The sequence below is a fragment of the Amblyomma maculatum genome, chromosome 5 (genome assembly GCF_055883805.1).
Source record: "Amblyomma maculatum isolate TAMU_Amacu chromosome 5, ASM5588380v1, whole genome shotgun sequence".
Lineage (NCBI taxonomy): Eukaryota > Metazoa > Arthropoda > Arachnida > Ixodida > Ixodidae > Amblyomma > Amblyomma maculatum.
Window position 1 is genome coordinate 79315574 of NC_139348.1, and position 20440 is coordinate 79336013.

General features: G+C 46.4%; 1 protein-coding gene and 1 pseudogene across 1 annotated transcript; one reads left to right on the top strand and one right to left on the bottom strand.

Annotated features, from left to right (window-relative positions):
* Nucleotides 1-7423: 7423 nt before the first annotated feature.
* Nucleotides 7424-9723, top strand: LOC146188559 (uncharacterized; annotated as a pseudogene).
* A 1881-nt stretch (nucleotides 9724-11604) lies between these two features.
* Nucleotides 11605-14877, bottom strand: LOC146188560 (uncharacterized). Its single transcript, XM_084603142.1, has 4 exons — nucleotides 14583-14877; nucleotides 13416-13565; nucleotides 13017-13097; nucleotides 11605-12695 (listed from the first exon to the last, which is right to left on the bottom strand). Exons 1-4 carry the CDS (start codon nucleotides 14794-14796, stop codon nucleotides 11605-11607), a joined length of 1536 nt encoding a protein of 511 aa, XP_084459268.1. The 5' UTR covers nucleotides 14797-14877.
* Between the last annotated feature and the right edge of the window lie 5563 nt (nucleotides 14878-20440).

Below are 20440 nucleotides of genomic sequence, written 5' to 3' on the forward strand. Positions count from 1 at the left end.
CAAGCGTCACCGCTGTGTGCCTCGGAGCATCTTGGGCACACAATGGAGTATTTGCAGACGCTGCTGACGTGACCGATCCTCAGGCATTTCCTGCATTGTAGCGGTTTTGGTACGAAGGGTCGGACTGGGTGTCGGAAGTGCCCGACCTTGACGTGTGATGGAATACAGTCACCCTGAAATATGAGTTTGATGCAGGGAGACTTTCCAAGGCGCTGAATTCGAATTATTGCAGTGCTGTTAGTCGTGGGCCTGATTAGCATGGGTAAATCAGCGTCACTGATTTCGACGTCTACGTTGCAGATTACGCCAGCCCTGGTCCCGCTCTCTTGCACATCAAGAGGACGGACGTTAATGCTGCCGAGTTTGTTGATTTTACCCAAACTGTCGAGTGCTCTTCGGTCCGTAACATCAATTGCAATGATGTTTTTGTTGGGGTTTATCCTCACGTCCTTAACTCGTCCTGGTACGCGGCTGTCAAGATATATTGATGTGACTTGCCTGTTAAGGAGGTTCAGGTTGTCCGTAGGTTGTTGTGGCACAAACAAGGCAGTATGCACCACTGCACGACGCTCCGTGATGACCGTTGCCGAGCATGACGATGACGACTCGGAGGACTGTCTTCGCAATTTGCGCTTGGCCTTCTTGCTGACAACTTGCACGAATCCGTCGTCATCGGCCGAGGATTCATCGCTTGTTGCCGAGAACTCATCACTTGCTGCCGAGGAGACATGTTTGTCCAGGCTGCTCGAGTCGCTCATCTGGTACACCCGCTTTCTCTGGGCGTTCGCTGATGTGGGCCCAGTGGTCTCCACATCCATCGCTGTGGCACAAAAGTGCGAAATCTGAATTTTTATGGCACAAATATCCGAAAAAAATGCAGAGCTGTGAAGCTAGCGTTCTGGTGCAGAACAACTTCTTCCTTTCAAGAATGTGCCCTACGACCAAGAAAATAGCTAGGAACGCGGCCTTTTTTTTTTTGTGGGGGGGGGGGGGGGGGGGACCTTCTTAGCTGAGCCGCTTTTACAGATTTCCGCAAAGTGGCCAACAAATGAACCGACATTATTATTATTATTCATAACAAAAATATGTTGGAAGTGCAATACAAGAGCGATCCTAGTTATGGCTCGATTGACACTACTCGCACGGAGCACCCTATTTGCGTCACAGGTTTCGTAAATGCAAACCAAATATAAATGAAGCACAACCATTTAGTAAGAACCGAAATAAAGCACGATTGTAGTACAACCTTGGATTTCACCTTCCTTCCGAGCCAGCGAGCCGGTTATGTCGCGTGCAGCGCGCGGAGCACGCATGTGCTTTTGAGACTGCTAGCGTTCGTGCCTTTGAAGAAATATCTCCTTCGGACTATAGCTTATTCTTCTACTGCAAGATTTGCTTTAGTAACGTAGTAATAATAAAGACAAAACCGTATATAGATCTCATGCTACAGGCCAAAACGATGATCAACAAGCGAGAAACTTTATTTCAGAGTACTGATAATATTTCCGCAGTTTTTAAACATATTATATACGACAATATAGTTACATAGCTGATTTACCTCGAGATAAACTTCCTACGTTTGCGCTAACGTGGAAAACACATTCAAAATCAGTATTTACTCATCGCCGTTTGTCGTCTGCTCTACAGTGCAGACGTGAATAAAAAAATTTCTCACCTATAATTACGTTTCCTCCATGGAAATACGCAGCAGGTTGTCCAATCATCAAGACGGAATGCAGGCGGCATGTCGCGATGCGCCTGCCGGGGCGCGTCAGGGCGCGTGCTCGTTCGAGAGAAAGCGCGCGGCGCACGTCGCGAAGGCAGCGAGCCGAGCCGGCGGCGTCCCATTGTGTGTTTTTCTGCCACAGATGGCGTTGCCTATCAGAAGCCGCAATCACTGTTCCTGAAGCTCTGGGGTTTAGAGATAACAGTGGCCGGGTGAATAAACCGGCGGTGGAAACTAGCAAAAAACGACTGGAAGATTGGTGGCTTAAAAGCAGAGAAGTGACATAATGTTAGTAATGTAGGAACAAAATTTAATAAACAGAATGATGGTTTAGTTAACCATTCTAAATCAATAATTAAGATATAGGGAGGAAAATGAGCATGATAGCTTCTGTTACCACCCCGTTTCAAAGGGGACGCTTCTATATTCCATCCATCCATCCATCGCAGCGCCGCCCAGCGATGCTTTGGGTGCCTATTGGGGCTCCCCACACAAAACCGCTGTAGGTCCCAGATCGGCTGTTATGGGCTAGAAGGCGTGCGTGGCGGCGGTGTGCGGGAGACAAGTTGGAAGAAAGTCTCCCGAGAGGAGAGGGCTCGACAGCCTCAATGGGGAAAGAGTTTCGCTGTGCTTTGTTGTAATTTGTATTGCTAGTGGGGCCCTGGGTCAGAGGCAAATGCCAACCCAGGGGGCTGTGCCCATCTAGCATATATCCTTATTGGACAGTTGATGTGTGGGGCTGTCCTCTGAAAATGACCGCCCCTATTTCTTTGTTTTGTGAAGGTGTAAAATGAGACGTGGTCCAAGAGAGTTCAGTCCAGTCTGAGCTGGGGCTCCATGCGTAGGTTTGTACGCGGCTGTTCTGCTTAAGCCGCGTTCAGACTACGTGCGCATTCGTCGTAAGTATCGTATTTTTCGCAGTGCGCATAGCGGCTAGAACTCCCGTTTACGTAGCTTGCGACCGCGCATGTTCACACTGGGCCGCTCGGTGAGACGCGTTCTTTACGACCGGCCAATCACCGCTCTCAACATGGCGCCGGTTAGCGAGCAGCTGATAGCGGAGGTCCGGGCTCTTCAAGCTCAAAATGAGTTATGTGAAAGAAAAGACTGGACACACAAATAAAATACGAAAAAGAACAATGGGTATATTAACAATTAACCACTCGATTATAAATATACTTCGTTTCGCACACAGTTTTCAAACATCCGCTCACCCTGTTGATGCACCGCTCACTCCTTCGCACATTTCTTCACGCGCCCGCTCTCATTGTAGACGTATCGCGCATTCCTGCTCGGTGTCCCGTAATCGCACTCTCTCGCACCAAAACAGGCGTACGGTCCGCCTGCATCCCTGCTTGCGATTTTACCAGTGCCCCGGAGCGATCTTGGAGACGGGCCGGGCGGTGACTCAAAGGCCATACTACTGACTCCAAACAATGAGCCGGGGCGCGCGGCAGACACGGAAACGTCCGCGGAACCTCGTCGCCCCTCAGAAAATGCTGTTTTCTTTTTCTCTTTTACGGTGAGCTTCTTTCAAACTTCGACGAGTCCGCACCAGCTCCGTTCTGCAGCCCGACCGCAACGTCGCCCCGCATCGGCCTTTCGCTGCAGGCCAACTCTTGTCAACGGAGTCGATGGGCTGCGAGAATGCACGGGGATGAACCGGGCATCCCCCGGCTCCATAACCTCACTTTTCTAAACTAGAGGGAACATTTGCTTGTTGAGAGCTTGTTCGCACATGAAAAAACGGATTGATAAACCACTTACTACTTTGACTCAGCGCACTGGCAATTTACAACCAGGCATCTTTTTGCACTTCTCTTTGTGCGATTTCAGCTACTCGTAGTAGCTGAAATCGGCCTCTGCCGAACCTTTTTAATGAGAGGCTGATAATTTCACAGCGAAGAAGATTCCGCACTGCACATGATCAAGCTGCGGACAGACACAATCACCGACACAGACACAATCACTGACACAACACCAATAACACTGGCGAGCCGAGGCACTGCAGCAGAGTAGGAGCGTTGGATGATGTCGCCTACTAGCTAGTTTGCGCTCGAAATCTGGGAAGACCGGAAACCCCGTGACCGGAAAGGGAAAACCGAAACGGCTGTGCGCATTGGTCGCGAGTAACAGACGTATCTGTGCTAGTCGTAAAAGTCGCGGGTCCTCCGACATTTACGCCCACGCTGGCTGCGAACGTTACGCATCTTACGCTTAATTCGACAGCAGTCTGAACAGATACATTACGTTTTTTGCGCTTACGCTTGCGATCCTTACGAACGATACGTGCGTAGCGCACGTAGTCTGAACGCGGCTTTATGCTCTAACTAGTTAGGTCGAAGAGTAAAGTAGCGCAGTGTTGTTGTTTTTTTTTTTGTAAATTCATTTCAACTTCCAGTTTTACTCCCTGTATATGTATATATATATATATATATATATATATATATATATATATATATATATATATATATATATATATATATATATATATATATATATGTCATGCTGTAAATATATGCTCTACCGTCATCACCTTCAAGTACGCCTCCTGGTCTTTCCCAAGCCGAACCACACAGCAGGAAGGGTTTAAAGAACCTTCCGAAGAGAAATGAACGACATAAATTCTACTGGCGCAGCTCGACAGGGTTCGGCACGTCTCACCTACAAGGTGAAGCATCGCACCGGCAACCACAGGCCATTCGACACGGAGCAGCGATGAACCGTCAAGGGATGACTCTAGCTCGGCTGTCACCGACGCTGTTCGAGCGGACGCATCATCCGGGCTCTTCGCGGCAGTAAGCAAAAGATCTGCGCCGGGTGAGTGGGATTTCTTGCGTTTTGTTGAAGTTGGCATGGTGGCGTATTGGTGATGCTTATGGTCGCGATGAGGGGAATGCTAGCCGCTTAAGAAAGCGAATCTAATCCTGATAGTGAATCCAGGTCGAATTTTCAACAGAGGCAGCAATCGCTAGAGGGCGGAGTAAAAATGGTTACTGATCACAGTGAGGTAGTGACTATGGAGGGTGATTACAGTGTGGAGACAAGGTTACAGGCTGGTGACCAGAGACCGACACTGTCGGACGCGACAGGAGCCGAGACAGACAGGATGGCTATTCGCCGTATGGAGTTACAAGTGGAAATGGAGCTTCGATTGCGTGAAATTGAATCCCGAGAGAGCGACAAGCCTTAAAGCAGATGATGCTTGGGCTGTCAGATGGTCGACTGTCACCGCTTGGGTCTGGACGAAGCGATCAGCGAGGTATAGGCCAAGATTCACTAACACAGTGTGCGAAAGTCCTTAAGGGCTACAATGCCATGTGATGCTGATGTGCCACTGTGGTTTGAGGAGGTGGAGAAGCTATTCGCTACATTCAGTGTGCCGTAAAGTAGCCTAGTGCATTTATTTATGCCAGCACTGACAGAGCGAGTCCGGTACTTGCTTCGTAACCTCGACGGAGCGGAATGTATGAGGTTGTAAAAGCAGCGGTTCTAAGTGAACTAAAGCTAACCCTGACTGAGTACCTTGAAAGATTTGAAAAAGCTGTGAAAATGAAGGAGGAGACATGGGCTCAGTTTGTATCGCGCGTGAAAACGTACATAGCATACTACATCCAGGCTAGAGAGGTGGACTCAAAAGAGGCGCTGACCAATCTAATGGTGTCCGATCGCATTAAGGCAGATCTCAGCACGGAGGGCATTGAATATGTGCGCCTTCGCGAAGGAGAGAGTTGGCTGAAGCCTAAAGAGCTGTCAAAGGCTCTACAAATCTTTGAGCAGGCAAAAGGTAAAGGCCGGGCTACAAAGCAGGGGACGCTGCCAGTACAGCAAGTGAGCCAAAAACCGATTTTTGCTGAAACGCGCACAGTAAAATGCAACCTATGGCATGGGCAGGGGCACATTGCTAGAAATTGTCCGCAAGCAACGGGAAATGAACCGCTCCAGAAACAAGAAAATGGGCTCAGGCAGAGGGTACAGAAGGTCGAGCTGGTCGATCAGACAGAAGTAAAAGAACCAGTGGCTAACCAAATTACGGGTTTAAGTGCTAGAGTTGAAGTGCCGATGCAAAGTTCGAAGGCAGCCTCATCAATACTTCAGTTTGTAGACTTGGTGTGCGGAGACGATCGCACAGAGGCAGTTCTTGATACGGGTAGTGAAATAACCGTAATACGAGAGAGCATACTACCACAGGAGCTGACGCAACCATCAGGGACAGTGAAGCTAATGTCGGCTTTCGGCAGCTCAATTCAGGCGAAGTTGGCGATGATTCCTGTCAAAATATCTAAGCCAAGAACTGTTGCAAATTATAAAATAGGCATAGTGTGTGCCCTCACTGATGAGCTGACCGATGGGGTGAACTGTTTGCTGTCGTTAGAGGACTAGCAACTGCTAAATGAGACCAGTGAGGCGGCGTGCACAAATACCCGTACTGAAGTCGGTGGTCCGCCGGTTGCAGAAGTTGCAAACGCAAAAAAATCAGAATTCTGAGACACTGGTATGCGAAGTAAGCGAGGCACTGAACGTCGACTATCCACGAGAAGAAGCTGATTCAAGTGAGAGAGAAGATGCAGTTTCGTTGTCTAGCCAGCTTGAAAGGTTTCGAACAGTGCAGGTCGGCAATGAGAGCTCGAGAAATGCATGTGAGAATCTGTCTCTGGGCATGCTAAAATAGCTGGCCCACTGACGGCGCTGACAAAGCGAGGAGTCTCCAACTTGATCCCGCGGTCGGATTATGCGCAGTGCGCATTAGAACAGCCGAAGGACTCGCTCTGCAGAACAGTGGCGTTGAGCACTCCGCAACCTCCCGAGCCATGCTGGCTGCTCACTGATGCATCAGCAACGGTTCCTGGGACTTGGTTGGCACAGGCGACGGAAAAGTGCGATGAGAGGCCTATAGCGTTCGCAAGTCATCATTTCGTCGCGGCTCAGGCGAGGTGGTCGACCAGAGAGAGCGAGGCGATCGCTATTATTTGCGCTCTAAAGAAACTCGATCACGGGCTCTTTGGCGCTGAGGCCAATGTCTTCTCTGACAACCGCCTGATGACGTGCACTCCACACGGGGCTAAATTAGATACGTGGACGCTGGCACTCCATCGTTGCAACATAACGGTGAAACCCAGAAAAGTCATCCGCAATGGAAATGCAGATGGGCTATCCATGGCTCCTCAGATTGATCTGAGACTCAGAACTAGCGATGCCACCATGCCAACCTAGACAAGCGTGAACGTTCCTACTCAGCCGACGCTGGGTGCGGTGGGCTGTGTATGTGATATATCAGACACTTGGATGAGAGTTCTCGCTGATGCTCAGCTGGTGTCGTCAGTGTTGTGTGCGCGCACTTGCAGCCGCGACGAACAATATGACTTCGTGTGTACGCCTGTGTACATGAATGTGGACCCCCTGAAAAGTGATATTGCTGACTGCTTAGCAGACCTGGACAGCAGCATGCACCAATGTTGTGTTTTGTGATTTGCTTACATCGGTGTATGTGTTTTTCTCTGAGTGTCGCGGTGACGTATTCGCAACTTTCACCTCCTATAGGGGGCGGCACTGGGTATTCAATATAGCTGTCGTTGAGGGGATACCGGCTGCCGGATAGTGTACCCGGCGAACGTGTCGCGTCGTTTTGCAGCCACCGCGGCGTTCTTAAAGGTTGCCATGTCTTTATTTAAAACACCGATGACAATGGGATGCATTATGTCCCACATCGGATGTGCAGAAACGCGTGTTCGATGTCTTGTTGAAGGAGAAGAAGTTTTAAACGCAGGGCATATTATTTGCGCCGGTGTGAAGGAATGTACAGCGTCGTCGTATACCGTGCAAGGATTATGCCTACAAACATCACACGTACGGCAAAGTCCGCACGAGCTGTGGTTCGAGTATGGAAGCGACGAATCTCTAAGGGTGGGTGCATGCGCTATTTACTAGCTGAATTTGTTGACCTTGTTTGTTATGTCGCGCCGTTGTTCACCAACGAGGGAATTCCCGTTGACTTGCCTCAACAAAGTAGGCCATTCTTCGCGTCTCCTGTTCAGGTGTAGAAATATCTTTTGGTCAGTGAGCCCAAATACGCCGTGCAAAAGAAGTGCGCCTGAGGTTGCGCAAGGTGTGGGAGCAGGCTAAGCTACGCCAACCTGAACGGCATCCGAACTCTTCCCTCGTGTTGCAAACAAAAACAGGCGCCGTTTATATGCGCTTGTAAAGAAATGCATTTGCTTGCGTGTGATCACTAAAGCGGGATTTGTCGTAAAGTACACGTCGAAAGTTCACTCATGCACGCATTCCAGAAAGCAGATTTTAATGCAGTGCGAGCATTGTTTTGTCTGCTCATCGTTTGATGAACCGTATCTGCAAAACGCCCCTTGGCGCAAGTGTTGCATCCATTACTAATTCGTCGTTTTAATATTGGGTCGCGGGCTTGCCGTCACTTTTGAATACTTTAATAGCGCGTATTGTGGAGATTAGCTATGCTGTTTACTCCGAATATGAAATATATGAATGTTGCTGGAAACATACTGGAGAGTAATGAATCATAACATGAAAATGCTTTTCCTGAAATCCAGTGAGTGAAATTTTTGGTGTTCCTTGCAGGGCCACTGCTCGTGAAAAGCAGGGAATTCTGCCTGTTGCAAGCACATGATTGCACTGTTGCTTTTTACACACAGGTAAGGATGCGTAGCGATGATTCCCGAGCAGAATGGGATCTTTTCACATAAATTTGCCTGTGTTGTTAATTTCCAACATTTTTGCCACAGTTTGGTGGGCTGTATCCTGTCTATGTGTGAATGTAGCAGTTCTCTTTTCTAACAAAATTACAGAGTTGCTGTTGCAAATGCTTTATTACTATGCAATACCATCTATTCACTGCTGCAGAACTGGCATCCAGAACTTGTACGTACTCACATCTACAGACTTGAAGCAAGCATGGGGGAGGCTGAAAGCAAAGAACATTTATCAGCCAAGAAAAGTTAAGGACTTGTGTCATGTGGTCTCAAAAGCAAGGATCCGGTTGGGGCCTCAAAAACTTGCTGACATCCGACAGCGGCTTATCGCTGCTGCTCCACGAAGCGCCCTAGCAAGGCATGTTGAGGGCCGCTGCCTTCAGAGTCGCAATGTTGAAGAAAGTGCTGCGGACATATGTGACACAAACACACGATGTGAGCCCAGTTTATTACTGCAACACATCCTTGCCAGCCAACATGCCCAGAAGTTTGAGGAACTTCAGTTCCACGAAATTGCATTCCAGGATTTTAACAAATGTACAATTTATAGAGCACTAAAGACAGACCTGTGTCCTCGCCTGTCAAAATTTTATGCAGACATGGTTGCTGTGAGTTCAGCACAGGCAATAAACATTTGTGACCAGACAGCTGGCCAGAACAGCACACAATGGCAAAGGGAACGAATGCTCCGGATAACTGGAAGCAAGGCACATACATTTTATAGGTTTGTGCCATCGCCATATCAGAGCTGGGAAGCCAAGGTCAGAAAAATGCTGACACAGAACTTTGCAGGCAACGACGCCACGAGATATGGGAAGGCTTGTGAAAAGCCAGCTATGGAGGAGTACATGTTGAGCACAGGCAATGCAATGACATCAATGGGCCTTGTTGTGAACCCTCTAGTTCCATGGCTCAGCTTCAGCCCAGACGGGATTGTATTTAAAAATCGAAAGCCAGCTATCTTGCTAGAGGTGAAAAGTCCTACTCTAGGCAAAACAGAAAAAAATTTCTGACCTTGTGAGGAAAAAGAAAGTGCCGTATATTTTACCTGAAGGTGAAGATTATGCCTTGAGGCCCACACATTGCTATTACACACAAGTTCAATTGGGACTATTTCTTCTGCATTTGGAAGAAGCCCACCTTATCGTCTACAGCAAGGTGGAGTCCTTGGTAATAACTGTAAGGAAATGTGTGCAGTTTATTGACGCATTAATTCCAAGACTGCAGTATGTATATTTTAAACATTATTTGCCACAGCTCGTAGAAATGCATTGAAAAATAAACACTGTAATCACTGTGTGGAAATATGTGCTGTTATCACTATATCACACTTCATCTTTAACAGAAAGACCATCAAACACATGCAACCATGCAGAAATTCACACCCATCAACCTGAGACAAAGAGGCACCTTTATACATTTTGTTTATTTGTCATCAGACCAACTTGGTCCAAGCAGGACCAAGTTGGCCAGTGCCTCAACACTTGTAGGTGGGCTGGCCCAGAAGATTGACGGCGCCCAGTATTGAACGTTGCAGGCTAACTGACTACCCATGTCATTTCCGACAATACCTTATGGCCAGGAATTCACCTAAGAGTGATGGGTTATGAATGGAGAGCCGACAATGCTTTTTCGAGATCCCCTCTTAAGTCTAGGGTTAACATACTATTTCGATTAGAACGGAGGGCAGCCTGTAATCGCTGTAGAAAACATAAATGAGAGTTTGAGGTGATTGAGGGAACGACTGGAGTTTGATGGTTATGGTACTGCAAGAATGGATGTAGTATCACACTTGCTACCCACACCTAAAGCTGAGGAAGACAGCTAGACATCAGGAATGCAGTCAAAACGGTACTATGACATCCACTTTGCATGCCAATGGACAGGCTCATGTGACTCGGCATTCAAAATATGTTTGAAGAACTTAACGAGGAGTGCAGAATGAACCAAATAATGAGGTTGCCTATGTCAAAACCTTCAAAGGCTCAAGATCACCATATCCTATCGAGTAGTTGGCAAGAGATAACGACCTGTAAGCACCAGCGTATCAAAAAAGGTCCACCCAGTCCTGTGTAAAGGATTGATGGAAAAAGAAAATGTATATTCAGTTGCTAGGATACAGTACACGTAGATGCTGAATTAAATAGCCACAATAAGGATGGCAATGCCCTAAGGCTCTTTCATTAAAAGCGAAGCAATCAGCGTACGGAACGCAATGGAAGTGGGAGAAATAGCCATAGGTAGCCCTTGACATCCATTGCAGCAAAACACAACAGTAATGTCTGTCTCTTAAACAGCAGTGCGGATCTTTTCGGAGGGTGAGTAAGGAAACCCTGCTGGAACACACAAAAGAGTGCACTGGTCCACCGGACCTCTGGGCGTGCAAACACTTCCAGTAATGAGGCAGCTGACTGTATGCAGCCATCATACTCTCCCGTGAACTCGTCGAGCCCACTAATACGCTATGGGGATACCACAGACTATTATAGGGTCAACAGAAGTTTTTCCATACCTAGTAAGAATATAAATAAGGAAGAACACATAATCAGCAAAGTATGAATTCTCACTCTGCCAAATCCAGTAGCTTGAACAAAAAGCATCACACAATGTATAATCTGGCCTACTCCTTAGGTGGGGAACCAAGCACAATGTTACACATGACATGACTTTGCCAAAGAAACTACTTTTGAAGAAACACTTGACACAACTAGGAATGTTGAGAGGGCACCCTACAAAGCAGGGACTGTCCAGACGCACCCGACGGGAAGGGGAAAAGCAGCTGTTTAGGCCATTGGGCTCGCGAACCGAGATATAAATTTTTTCATTCCAAATAAATGTTTTTCCCGCCTCTTACATGTGTGAGATAAGAAAGGGCATGAAGAATAAATTTTGAAAACTATTGAAAACTATCATAAAAACTTAACCTCTGCCTTTAAGGATATGACACAATATTTTTAAATGCTCCAGTGTAAGTCTCTGTTTGCAAATTCTTGTTCGCTTATATGCATTTTATATGCGCTATATGCACTGCGGTGTCTCTCATAGCCTGAGCTGCTTTGGAACGTTAAACTCCACAAACCAAATAGCTGGAACTGTTGACCTGTTACTCACACATACCACTGCCGTGAAACTCGTGTGAATCATAAAACTTGCCTTCTAAAATCTTTTGTCTGCAAGCACTGGTGCTGATAAATTAAAAATGCCAGCAATTATAATCATCGCCTCATCAATAACAGCTAGCATTTCCCAAGGTAATGGGCCCTTTAATATTCTGAACAGCTTCAACCGCTGAATTGCCCGCTCAACATGCACACTTGCTCGTGCAACTTGCAACGTTTTGGCTGCATCCTCTGGTGAAAACTGGGTCTGCTTCCGCAGAAATGGGGGTTGAATAACACCAATCCCCATGGTAGTACATGTGCTATCGATGTTAAATCCCTTGTCCACCATCACATCATCCTTAAAAGGCTCCAGTCTTCCTAATACATCTGAATCTTCCACGCATGCTTTATCAGAGGCACGACCTCCGAAGCAATCACTCAGAAATGTAATTAGTGCACCTGGCGATACACCAATTAAAGCTTTTACAGTGTGAGTACCTTTGTAGTTAGAGTATGTGAGAATGCGGCAAGATGCACAGTGGGATTTTTCTACCTCAACTTCTGTGCAGTCAAGCACTATCCTCACATCACTGTATGCTACAAAGCATCGAGGCTGATTCTGCTGCACTTCTGCCTTGCTTGGCCATGGAATGGCTGCTTCAAGGATAGCTGCCAAGGGGCGAATTGTGCCATAAATATACCTGTTTACAGTTGCCTCAGACACTGCAAATAATGTGGCTAAGCACCTAAATGACAGAAAAGTCTTCAGACGCATAAGCACCATCGTCACTCTTTCCAGTACGCTCCTTTCCGCTTTAAGCTCGTCAACCTCAGCCACACAATCAGCGATAGAGTTCGACAGCTTCAAATCCTCCACACCTGTGAAGGCTTTCACGCAAGTTTCAGTTTGGAACAAGTCAATAAGCGTTCTGCACGTGCTGGGGGCTGTTTCTGAGTTGACCTGAACAGCCTTATGAAGTGATGTCTGGTCGGACTGCAGGAGAGCCTCGATATTGTTATTCTCATCGTCAAATTCCGCCCTGTGCACACCAAGGAGAAGAGCCGCAGCAGTCCAGCTTCTGCTTGTCTCCTCTGTTGCCTCGTTGCCATCGTTTCTGTGTTCTGAGTCTTCCTGATAACAGACAGACAACGGGTAAATTAACTGCAGTGAAAGAGGCAATAGAAACTGCGTTTTTTCACATTGAATACAATACAAAAAATGAACACTGGAAAAGTTTCTGAGTCAACTATCTGGAAACGTGACAATTTCTCATGCAGAAGAGAATTAACTCTTAAAAATGCAGTTGGTCGTTAATCACAATTTGACTCTTGGCACTGAACAAGTTTACTTTATGTAACCACATATAAATTATACTATATCACACTTTCAAAACCTAACTACATGAAGCCCATTTATCACGCTTTCAAAACCTAACTACATGAAGCCCATTTCAAAATTAGACTATAGGCTTGCACTTACTGAATCGTTCTGTAGTGATGAGCAAGGAATAGCTGCTGAGGCATCCCATGGATTGGCAGTGTGAAATCCTGAACAGTGCATACAGAGGAAATGTTGCATTCATTAAACGTAATATCTACACCCGCAAATAACACTGGCTTTAAAGTTTGTTCGATTAACATTTTGTACAAAAATAAGGGACTGAGAAAAAAATGTTTCTCACTTTCCGAAAAATGAAAATGTACAAAACATGGACGCTTTTGGCAACAACACTTAACAAGATATTCCATGCGCTTAATGTGTAACAAGCATGATAGCACATGAGTGTTGAAACAACAGTTAAGATTTCACTTCATAACAATTTCTGATAATATGTAACCTGCAAGATGTACGAAAAAACAACCCACTTGCTACTCTTGCTGATGCTCGCCTGGATCTTTCAGCCGATGCTTGGTCTCTTGCTGGATCCTTGTTATCGAGGCTCCGCACAGGTAGACACTGAGACGGTACTGCTGTCTTCTTTAGTAGCCTTCGGGCTGGCCTCCAAATTTCTGGATCTTGACAATGGGAGGTCATATTTCAGTAACATTTCTACGTTGGCATTTCATAGCACACGTTTTTTTTTACAACCTTTGGAGACAAATAAATGTGGTTAATACAAATATCAGTGAAAGCTGGTAAAGAAAAAAGGAAATATTTTCTCAACACTAAATGTGACTAACAAAATCATAACTCAGCTGCAACGTGTCTGTGGGTTAAGCATTTTAGCCCTTTTATAACAGAACTTTTACTACAAAGCTGTGATTGAATGCTACGAGATCTCAGCTGTCCAAAAATGATGCAATGACCACATGAATGCTACCATCACAGGATGCATTTTGGGGTCAGCAAACACTATGATACTGCTATGCAAGCCAAAATTTGTGCCCTTAATTTTATGCTACATTAAATAATCATAGCCTTGAAAATTTCATTCATTATTAACAGTTTCTAGTCGTTGTGCTTGCAAAATAATATTTGCAACCAGAGATACAATGTGAATAGCTAAAAACATAAAATTAGCCTAATCAGTCGCACAGCCGTTGCCGATATCTAGTAATATTGCGTCTGTCAATCCCAAAGCACAATCGGCGAAAGCAGCACTGCGCGTATTTTGCTCGAAAATAGAAGCTAAGTCCGCGGATGCCCCCGAAAGCATCGCAGTAATACGGCACCCGGAACTTTTGATTTCATCTTTTTAATCCTTCTACAGTTAAGTACTGCTTCTCCCAGCTACGCAGCTCCGAGATTAGAGCGTCGAGCACAACTTAGCGGATTTCATCCCAGTCACGGTGGCCGCATTTTAATACAGGCGAAAGTAGTAGTCGATATATTTAGGCGCATGCTAAAACATTTTGGTGCAGTCAGAACTTATCTGGAGTGTCTACCAAGGTCTGATTGTGCCCTACATGGTTTTCGAACAGATTTTTTTAAAACCTGGTAATCAAAATGATTTCGACGTGCGAGTACTAACCGCGACTATGTTGCAACGCGTCCCTGCCTCACTTGTAAAACAGTACAAAACATGCACTTACCAGTTGTACCCCAGAAGAAATCCTCGGACACAAAGTGTGCGCTGCATACCTTCATCGCTTTTGTGACAGGCTTTCCGATGCGAAGTTTCACTGTCCATTCCTTTCTCGTGCGATCTTCGCGAGGAAAAGAATGGAGGCTTACCTCGCCTTTGACTGCACGGTGTGTGCACTGCGGCACACAGCACATTTTGTGGCTCTTATACTTTTTGCTCATAATGAACAAAATGGAAGTCAAAAGAATACTTGGGACACAAAACACCTGTCCGAGTTGAGAAGAACCACCGCAAAAAGCGATCGCGACAAATCAAAGCAAGAAAGACTAAACGATGTCGCTTGAAGCAAGCAGGGCCGGCAGACTGGGACGCGAGCGAGCAACGGGGTTATCCCCTCATGAAGGGTTACGACGGCTTCCGCATAGCGTCGCCACCGTCTGTGAAAGTTGCGAATAGACATTGGCGTCCCAGCAGGAATGACAATGCTGCCGTGAAGGTAGTGCGGCCCTTGTGAAGAGTTAGTATGAACAAGCTGATAGCAAGCTGGGTTATACTCTTAGAAGGGGCGTGTAGGGCCGCGCCCAAGGATAATCACTTGCAGGTGCGCGTCTCTGCACGGCGCCGTCACCCGACTGTCTGCTTCTGGTAGTGTAAAAGCCGTTCCCCTTCTACAAGCCTGCCGCGGGTGGGGGGGAGCCGACTGGACCGTCAGCGCCGGATTTGCGGGACCGTTTTAGCCCAAAGGTCATTCATGGGAACATGCGTAGCGGAACGTGCTGCCGGGTGCTCGCATGTATGGCACCCTTCGTACTGGCCGGTAGTGAGCACCCAAACGACCCTTCGGCCTTTTTTTTACAGGGCGATTTTGAGCAGTGCGAAAGGAAGTTTATCCTGTCTGCAGATGCGACAAACGAGCGCCCGAAGAAGCCTTCAGGAGTTGACTCGGGTATTGTGCTCAAAGCGGGCAAGCCAGAAGGTCCCCTTCAATCCGGCGCCAGGCCTGCAGAATGGCGGCTGGTTGCTCTTTCCCTTTCCATGTTGTTGCTCGTAGTCGTAAACAAGGGTGGCGCGGGGCAGTGCACTGTGGAAAGGATTCAGCCAGCACCGGCAGCGTAGATGAGGCGGCGGTGTGCGGGAGACAAGTAGGAAGAAAGTCTCCCGAGAGGAGACGGTTCGACATTCTCACTGGGAAAAGAGTTTCACTGTGCTTTGTTTGTTGTAATTTGTATTGTTAGTGGGGCCCTGGGTTAGAGGGTAAGGCCACCCCAGGGGGCTGTGCCCATCTAGCATATTTTCTTATTGAACAGTTGATGTGTGGGGCTGGCCTCTGAAAATGACCACCCCTATTTCTTTGTTTTGTGAAGGTGTAAAATGAAACGTGATCCAAGAGAGTTCAGTCCAGTCTCAGCTGGGGCTCCATGCGTAGGCATGTAACGCGGCTGTTCTGCTTAGGCTCTAACTAATTAGGTCGAAGAGTAAAGTAGCGCAGTGTTTTTTTTTGTAAATTCATTTCAACTTCCAGTTTTACTCTCTGTATATATATATGTCATGCTGTGAATATATGCTCTACCATCATCACCTTCAAGTACGCCTCCTGGTCTTCCGTACGCCGAACTACATAGCAGGAAGGGTTTAAAGAACCTTCCGAAGAGGAACGAACGACATAAATTGTACTGTAGGTTTGAAAACCAATATACAGAAGACTAAGGTAATGTTCAACAGCCTCGGGAGGAAACAGCAGTTTACAATAGATATCGAAGCACTGGAAGTAAGGCCTGCATAATGTCCTAAATATGTCCATTTAGGACATGTAGTAACAGCGGATCCGCACCATAAAAGAGAAATAGCTAGGAGAACGAGATTGGAATGGAGCGCATTTGGCCAAGTACTCGCACAGTATGACTAGTAGCTTGCCGGAATCGCTCAAGTGGAAAGTATACAACAGTTACATATTACCTGTAATTACCAATGTGACTTAAACGTGTAGGGTAATGAAAAGAGTTGTATATAAGTCGAGGGGAACAAAAATAGTAGGTGTAAGGAAAAGAGATAGGAACCGTGCAGAGTAAGATGAATAACTCGAGTTAATGACATCCTAGTGGAAATCAAGAAGAAATGAGCATAGGCAGTGCATGTAGTGCGAAGATAGGATAACCGATGGTCGCGTGTGCTAACAAATTGGATTCTGAGGGAAGGAAAGTGCAGAAGGACGCGGCAGAAAGGGTACGGAAGAGGTGTCCGTTTTCTTAAGTATAGGCGTCCAAGATATGTATTACCTACTCCCTCACTCTTTTGGTAAATACGAGACAGCACCACAACGCAACCCCGTTCTTATCTGTCGACAGTGGTAAATCTCTTGACAAGCTCGTTTCGAATGTGGTCCTAATCACCAATGAAGTTATATATGCCACTTGCCAAGTGCGGAAAATTCCTCGTGGGCTAAACAATACCTTGACACGAAGTGTCAAGAATGGCCAAGTATGGGTTGGGGGGGCTTCTAACGGGGCTCGGGCTCTGCTCTAGGAGCCAAACGCCTCGCCGCTGGCTCCGACCACATCCGTGACAGGGAAGAACGAAAAACCGAGGCGCAGCCAGAGGGGCAAGCTGCTCGTAAAGCGAAAGCATTACTTTGCTATTTTCACAGATTTTTGTCCCCAGACAGTGTCCGCAGACAGCGTCAGCAAAATTGTATACGCAGCAGTTGTGAGTAATTAAGAAGTGGGAGAGGTTAAGGATTGGGGTCAATTGATAGAGGGTGACGTAATGTTGTGTCCAAAAAAATAATTAAGCCATTATGTTTATTAGGTTAATAAATAAAGTCTTATTTTTATATTTAAATTAAAGATTTAAATATAAAAAAAGTCTAAAATGGTCTCAATAGCAAATGGCTTCGCGCCACATGTGAATGTATCAAATACCAAAATAGTTAATTAAATCAGTCAATTTACGTGACGTCAAAAATGTGACGTCACGCAACCTGAAGTCGAGCCAAAAAAGGCATAGGAAGGGATTGGAACGCAATTTGAAAGTACGAAAGAAGAAAGTAGTTAATCAAGGCGGTCTATTAAGGTGGCGTCAAGGATGTGACCTCACGCAACCGAAAGTAGAGCCGAAAAAGGGCATAGGAAGAGATTGGCACGCAATCTGAAAATACCGAATACTAAAATGGGTAAACAAGAAGCGAATTATGTGATGTCAATGATGTGACGTCATGAAATCGGAAGTAGAGCCGAAAAAGGGCAAAGGAAGAGTTTGGTGCGCACTTGTTGAGTATAAAAACACTAAAATGGGTAAACAAAGAAGTGAATTATTGTGACTTAGAGGATGTGACATCATGCAGCCGGAAGTAGACCCGAACAAGGGCATAGGAAGGGATTGGCGCGCAATTTGAATGTACCAAGGACAAAATGGGTAAACAAGAAAGGAACTAAGCAACTAGAAGCAACCAGAAGACACCAACAGCAGCACCCGTGCTTTCACCTTACTCCAATGCATATTCTGTAGTGCTTTTATTTTTGGGAGTGCCCATATCACATCCTCGGTCCGAGCAGCATCCGCGCACTCCGGCGTCGTCTCTCTTGATGCAGATGCTGTTCACCGACATGAGAGGGGATGAGGAAGGAGGTTTCACCCGGCGCGCTATGCCAGTTCACTTACCCCCGCCCTCTCCGCCACAGCTTCGAGGGAAGGAGCCTAGGAGGGGAAAGATGAGGGCTCCCCGTGAGAGAGAGGGGGCATCGCCACGTCGTGCGGGCGAGGAGAATGTTGGAGTTCCACAGGGTTATTACTGAATCTTGATTTGAAGATTTCTTTTGTAGCTTGGCGTGGTCTGAGAAGAGTTCGTCGTCCGGTTCCGCGCCTTCCATGGCTAACTCGGTATCATCATCATCATCCTCAGCCTGACTATACCAACTGCAGGGCGAAAGTCTCTCTCATATTCCTTCAATTAGCCCAGCCCTGTGCGAGCTGCATCCACTTGACCCCTGCGAGCTTCTTAATCTCATCCGCCCACCTAACTTTCTGCCGCCCCCTGCTACGCTTTCCTTCCCTTGGAATCCAGTTTTTTACCTTAAGCGACCATCGGTGATCCTCTCTTCGCACTACATGTCCTGCCCATGCCCATTTCTTCTTCTTAATTTCCACTAGAATGTCGGTAACCTGAGTTATTTCTCTCACCCACTCTGCACGCTTCCTATATCTTAATGTTACCCCTACCATTTTTCGCTCCATAGCCCTCTGGGTTGTGCTCAACTTAAGCAGAACTTTCTTAGTTAGCCTCCACGTTTCAGCCCCATAGGTGAGTACAGGTAAGATGCAACTGTTATACACTTTCCTCTTTAGCGATACCGGTAAGCTGCTAGTCATAATCTGTGAGTGCTTGCCAAATGCGCTCCATATCCCAATCTTATTCTTCTTGTTATTTCCTTTTCATGGTCCGGATCTGCGGTTACTACCTGTTCTAAGTAGACATATTCGCCCACTACTTCCAGTACTTCGCTAACTAATGTAAACTGGTGTTCCTTTCCGAGGCTGTTGAGCATTACCTTAGTCTTCTGCATATTGAGTTTCAAGCCTACCTTTCTACTTTTCCTGTCTAGGCCATCAATCATTATTTGCAGTTCATCCCCCGTGTTGCTTAGCAAGGCAGTGTCATCAGATTACTGAGGTATTCTCCATCTACCCTTATCCCTAAGTGCTCCCATTTCAAGTCTCTGAATACTTCCTCGAAACAAGCTGTGAATAGTACTGGGGAGAGCGTGTCTCCATGCGTAACACCTTTCTTTTGGGAATTTTTTTACTTTCTTTATGAAGAACTATGGTTGCTGTGCAGCCACTATATATATCTTCCAGCAACTCGGTATACTCATCGCATATTTCCAGAGCCGACAAGAAGTAGGCTATTTTCACGGCATGCAATTGCTGTAGGAAGCATGAACACTTTCACCAATTGCATCGGATGATGACAATCGAGCAGAGGGAAAGCATTCCCAAATATATGTTTGGGTTTACCTGCGCCAACAATTAACTAAGATTAGGGGTGGCGATAGCAGAAATAGCATGCACCGTAGACTAGCGGTGACTAATTATTTCTAGTGCGCTGGCAATAGTGCTTGCACTTAGCCAAGGAGTTGCTGCCTGTCCTCCAATTCGTGTGGCCAATAGCTTCTTGAACTGAAATAAAAAGGAAAACTTTTCATGCTCGGGTTAGTTTCAAAGTCAGGCCGAACTGCACAGACCAAATTCTCTGAACACTGTAGCTATTGCCGCATAACAAGGAGCCATAACTCGCCCAGCTCATAGCACCACTTTTTCAATTATTCAAAGAAAACGATCGTCTAATTCCAAAACACCCTGTCATATCAAGTAGTCTTTACCTCATGCCATTATAGCTATGATAAGTCCCCGCTATCGCAGTGATGCACCGTAATGCGCAGCGCTTTTTTTGTCGTATTGCTGTTTTTTCGATTGCGCTCTTTTGTCTCTGTGCTGTTTCTCCTAGTATGTTGTTTGACGCGTGCTGCTTGTTACGCATTCTGTTTGTAACCCTGCTGTTTCTCTCTGTGTTGTTTTGTACCTGCGCTGTATTATTTTTATGTGTTGTTTTGACGCATGTTGTTATTTCCCGCCATCTAAGCCTACTGCAGTGGGCAGCCGTCGAGAGAAAGAATCTGTACGTCTCTAGGTCGAACTTAGTTTAAAGCTAACAACGTAAGGAAGTCACCTGTTGCAACATTAAACCATTAAGGAGCAGCTTGCGCAGCTGAATATCATACTATACCCGGTTTAGCAAACTCTCTAGCACTGCGGAAGATAAGGGCAACCTGGACCAATCAAGATGCCGCGATCTACATTATCGTGTTTCTA

Bases quoted from the DNA above. Each gene is read 5' to 3' on its own strand.
- LOC146188560 (XM_084603142.1), bottom strand. From the start codon at position 14,796: ATGAGCAAAAAGTATAAGAGCCACAAAATGTGCTGTGTGCCGCAGTGC. The intron at 13,566-14,582 runs GTAAGTGCATGT...CCCATTGTCAAG, and splicing joins TTTCTTCTGGGGTACAACTG to ATCCAGAAATTTGGAGGCCA. The intron at 12,696-13,016 runs TATAGTCTAATT...TTTACCCGTTGT, and splicing joins CGATTCAGTAAGTGCAAGCC to CTGTCTGTTATCAGGAAGAC.